At 43.8% G+C, this 4,997-nt stretch overlaps 1 protein-coding gene across 3 annotated transcripts; it reads left to right on the top strand.

The window, feature by feature from the left end:
* The first annotated feature begins 717 nt into the window (after positions 1-717).
* REG3G (regenerating family member 3 gamma) lies at positions 718-3,518 on the top strand. Of its 3 annotated transcripts, none has more exons than XM_074012515.1 (6): positions 718-790; positions 1,101-1,186; positions 1,723-1,841; positions 2,045-2,182; positions 2,819-2,945; positions 3,226-3,518. In XM_074012515.1, the coding sequence occupies exons 3-6, from the start codon at positions 1,830-1,832 to the stop codon at positions 3,291-3,293; spliced, it is 345 nt and encodes a 114-aa protein (XP_073868616.1). In that variant the 5' UTR covers positions 718-790; positions 1,101-1,186; positions 1,723-1,829; the 3' UTR covers positions 3,294-3,518. The 3 variants fall into 3 exon arrangements, with proteins under 3 accessions (XP_073868616.1, XP_073868615.1, XP_065383777.1); XM_074012514.1 differs by having other exon boundaries at positions 999-1,186; XM_065527705.1 differs by lacking the exon at positions 718-790 and adding an exon at position 1,436 and having other exon boundaries at positions 1,112-1,186; positions 3,226-3,467.
* Positions 3,519-4,997: the final 1,479 nt, after the last annotated feature.

Here is a 4,997-nt window from a genome sequence, read left to right as displayed (position 1 = left end):
CAGTCTAAGAATGCTACTCTGAGGTATCAAACTGCCACTTCAGAAATACAATAAACCAACGAACTATCTCTTGGTCTTCTCACACAAAGGTAGCTGGGAGGCAAATATATTTAACTGCTGTTCCATAAGACCCTGACTTGCCTAATGACTCATGAGATTATTTCAAGCTACTTTTACATCTTGCTGCAAAGTTGAAGTAGCAACTCTGAACCAGTGCTGCTTCTTCTGGTTTCTATTCTTTCTTTATTTCGACTAATACATTGTCTTTGCCAAAACATATAATTTTAATGCCCACCCAATTTTTGTTTATTAATTTATTTTAAATGTTACTAGATAAGGTATAAAGAAATTCATATGTATGCCTATAGAAGTGAGTTCCTGGCAGGTTGATTGATCAAAAGCGAACTTTTGACATTTCTCATAACTATGTAATATCATAATATTTTCTAAACTATGTAATACCAGACTCACAAGACTGCCTTTATTCCCTTAAGTTTCTCAGAAGAAGATATCTGGAAGAGGGTGGGAAAAGTGCAAACTTCAACTGTTTGTGGGGAAAGTGCTGGTCTGCTACAGAGAAAAAGGCAACATCTCTGACAATTCCCAGCCTTTGCCAGGAGGAGTCTCCTCCCCTTGGCATTATCTTTTGAACCAATGCCAAGCCCTCCCCATGACCCCTGTCCCGCCTACATATTGCCATTATTCACTCCAATGACCATCCTTGAGATCCTCTTATAAAAAAACCCAGTCTTTCCTGACCAGACAAACCATACCATATCCCACCAGAGAGGTAAAGGGGAGCTGAGAGAAGATGAGACCCAGGGAGGGGCTACTGCACACGATACAGGAGAATGCATGGGAGGTTCCCTTCCTCAGGGAGCACAAGAACTCTGAGACTCAGCAAGGCTGTCCTAGGAGGGCTCGGGGATGGGAGAGTACACAGATTCCAACTCATTCAGAACTGTAGATGATGATGGATGTGACCAAGATCACTTTAGTCCTAGGGGACTAGACAAGGAAAAAGACATGAGGCTGTAGGGTATCTGTGTGTTCTCCCACTGACCACGCTTCCTTTAGGGACTCCTGACTACCTCCTCAAGTCACAGACACCATGTTGCCTCCCATGGCCCTGCCCAGCTTATCTTGGATGCTGCTTTCCTACTTAGTGCTCCTGTCTCACTTCAAGGTGAGATTGCTCTGCCTCTAGCACAGGGTTTCCTATGAATCTTCAGAGCCAAGAAGAGGAGGAAGGCTCCTGTGTGTCACATGGGTAATGACGTAGTGTCTAATGTACCTGCCTGCAGTTCCTGCATCATCACTCCTTCCTTCAGGTTAACTTGCAGTGGGAGGCTCCACGGTGGTCCACTAACAGTGGAATGAGATGGCTTCCATTTAATCAGTGGACTCCAATATAGACTGGTGAGAAAGTGTGGAGGGTCAGTAATGAGATGTGGGGAGGGACAATGACTGGAGGACCCAGTGTAGAGACAGCCCAGAGTGAGGAGAGTATTGAATGGTTGAATAAGGGGAAAGGGTAATAAGAGACTAGATGGTGCCCCACTTACTATTTTGAGATAAAGAACTTCTGAAAACACAAGGGAAGATTAAGGGTGTCAGGAATGTGGTCTTCCTCCCCAAGGGCAGACCTAGATATTCCCCAAGGTCATCTTCCACCTCAACCCCCACTCTTCATTTTACCCTCTCCCTCCTCTTCCACCTCAGGTGAAGAACCCCAGAAGGAACTGCCCTCTGCGCGGATCCGCTGTCCCAAAGGCTCCAAGGCCTATGGCTCCCACTGCTATGCCTTGTTTTTGTCACCAAAATCCTGGATGGATGCAGATGTGAGTGTTTAGATGTGGGATTGGAGGTAACAGGGGAAAATCCATGCAAGTCTCAGCGGGAGGAGGATCTCCATTCAGGAGAGTTCATTGGGAATGAGGATGAACACGCTTATCTTTCACATAGTCCTCCTCCCACCTCCCTTTGTCCTGCTCTCCCCCAGCGGGTCTCAGGCTCCCTCTCATTCTCTTTGTCTCCCTCAAAGCTGACCTGCCAGAAACGGCCCTCTGGAAACCTGGTGTCTGTGCTCAGTGGGGCTGAGGGATCCTTCGTGTCCTCCCTGGTGAGGAGCATTAGTAACAGCTACTCATACGTCTGGATTGGGCTCCATGACCCCACACAGGTGTGAGTATATCCTCCCCTCTCTGTTACCTCTCAAGGTGCTATTGTTGCCCAGATCCACTTCCTGTCCCCTGTCCCTGCCAGGAAGTACTTCAGGGAGCACTGGAGCTCAGATTCTGGGAGACATTTGGAAGACTAGGAAGCCCACGAGGCAGCTGAAGATCTGAATTCTGTGGAGGTCCCTAGTCTTTAAATAAAATTAATCAGACTCTTGTAAAACTTTTACATATTTCTCATGTGAATCCTTACAAATCAATTAGCTGAGCTTCAGGGAGTCTGCATCTATTATTCTGAGGGAGTTCTCAATTAAGATAGGACCAATTTTTGCTCCCCCATACAGAATAGACATTATCTTTGAGGTTCACAGGCTAATCACAAATGCTACACCAATTATTCTTCTATAAGTAACATATTACCTTGAATGATTCCAAAGGTCTTGTGTTTATTGGCTGGGATTTTCCAATAGCAATGAGGAGTTAAGGAAGCGGTTCCAGTGCAGAGGACTCTAGGGCAGCATCTGGAAGAGCAGACCAAAATCCCTGATGCTGGGGAGGAATCAGGTGTTACAGCTCAGGGGCCTTGCAAAGAGAGCTGCAATGGCCATTTTCTTCACCTGGCTGCCTCCTCTTCTTTATAGAGTTCAGAGCCTGATGGAGATGGATGGGAGTGGAGTAGCACTGATGTGATGAATTACTTTGCATGGGAGAAAAATCCCTCCACCATCTTAAACCCTGGCCACTGTGGGAGCCTGTCAAGAAGCACAGGTAAGAAACAGAAGAGCTGCCTCTTCCCAGCACTTTCCGCTCCTCATCCCCAATTTCTAGGCCTGACCTTCAGGAAATTCTTTTCAGCTAGGAAATGCAGCGTTGATGTGTCTTCTCCCATCTCCTCTCATCTCTGCTTTCTTTGAGTCTCATTCTCCTGGATTAAGAAACTGGTGAAGATGAGAAAAAAGCTTTAAATCCTAGGCTAAAACCTGGGATGCCTCTTCATTGGGTTCACAAGTTCCCCCAGCCCCATGCCTTTTATATTCTGTCTCCCTAGGATTTCTGAAGTGGAAAGATTATAACTGTGATGCAAAGTTACCCTATGTCTGCAAGTTCAAGGACTAGGGCAGATGGGAAGTCAGCAGCCTGAGCTTGGTGTGCAGCTCATCATGCACATGAGACCAGTGTGAAGACTCACTCTGGAAGAGAATATTCTCCCCAAACTGCCCTACCTGACCACCTGTTCGTGATTCTCCTTCTTTTTCCTTTTTACTCACCTTCATTTCAGGCTCCTCTCTGTCTTCCATGTCCTGAGATCTCAGAGAATAATAATAAAAATGTTACTTTATACTTGTATGCTTTTGTTTCATTCTCATAGTAAGAGCCTTTGGAAGAGGAGGGCGAAGCTGGCGGACAAAACACTAAGTCTTGGCTTCTCCCAATTTCACCCAGGCCTAAGGGGAAATTACTATGTGAATGTCCCCATCAGTGTATTTGTGATGAAGGTGTGGGCCCTGCTCAGGCAGGGTTTGTGTCATGAAGAAATGAAGACAGTGCTTCTCCACACACTCACTGCCCACACATTGTCCCTGATGTTGTGACACAATCAGTCCTAGGGGAGTCTGACATTGCTTAAAACAGAACTTCTCAAATAATTTTCTGTGAAGGATCTTTTTTTTTTTTTTTTCATTAATTTGCAATGTGTGTTGCATGGCGACTTTTGTAAAATACAGTGAAAAATGAATTACTTAAACTTCTGGTTACAATGTTGACATAAAGAGCTTTGGAGGCTGCTACTCTTTTCTTTAAAACAAGAAAATCTGAATAAACTTAAAATCGACAACTTTCCTGTGGGCTAGTGAGAGAACTGAGGTAGCAGGGCAAGTTGGTACCCCAATATCTGGAAAAGCACCCAAATACGGAGAGTTGTTTACATTTCTGCTTACCTGGAGCAAAAGCCTCTAGAGCTACAAGCTGTTAGGAACACTTAAATGGTGATTTTGAAAAACTGCTGGATGTTGAGTGCAGTTTGGCATTAAGAGTGAGAAACTCATGGACATTGCACTCCTAGGAAAGCCCTCACACCTTCATGGATTTTACCTTCAGGAATCCCAACAGGTTCTCTTGGTGGAGTCACGAATAATTCTCTCATGGCTTTGGCAGGAGGAGGAGAAAAGAAATCATTTCTAAATCAGCCCAGAGCATTCTGAATAACAAAGACCTACTTCCAGGTAAAAAGACCTAATGAGCGTCTTATCAGGCCTAAGCAGCAGTGCATTGAAGTCCACTCCATCTAGCCTTTCATCTTACCTAACAGAAAGAGAGTTAAGAAACATTTTTGAAAGTCATGACCCTGGGGCATAGACTCACACAAATACTGAGATTTAATCATAAAATTATATCATACTTCCCCTTGCTCAGACACTACCACATCAATAGAGATACAGTTTAATGACAATAGATCACAACTGAGGAGCTGCAAAGTCCACTACTTAAGAAAGAATTATTAGGAAATGACAAAGGCAATAGGAAAGACAAAAACAGGGACACGAGAGAAATTTTAAGCCTCTTGCACTTACAGCTCTGGCAAACATTAAGCACAAACTAAATCCTAGTGAGATTAATGAAAAGTCTTATACTAAACATCTTTCACTTCAGTTATTATTACTCAATACATCAAGTGAAGCTTTCAAGAGAAACTAAAACTTTTGCTGAACAATAAGAAAAAAACATGATCTGAAGAGATAAAGCAAACATCAAAACCAGACTCAAATATGGTACAGATTTTGGAACTATTAGGAAACTTAAAATAACTATGATTGATGTGAT

The sequence above is a fragment of the Macaca fascicularis genome, chromosome 13, assembly GCF_037993035.2.
Source record: "Macaca fascicularis isolate 582-1 chromosome 13, T2T-MFA8v1.1".
NCBI lineage: Eukaryota > Metazoa > Chordata > Mammalia > Primates > Cercopithecidae > Macaca > Macaca fascicularis.
The sequence above is the reverse complement of the archived record's forward strand: the minus strand, read 5'-3'. Positions and strand labels throughout refer to the sequence as shown.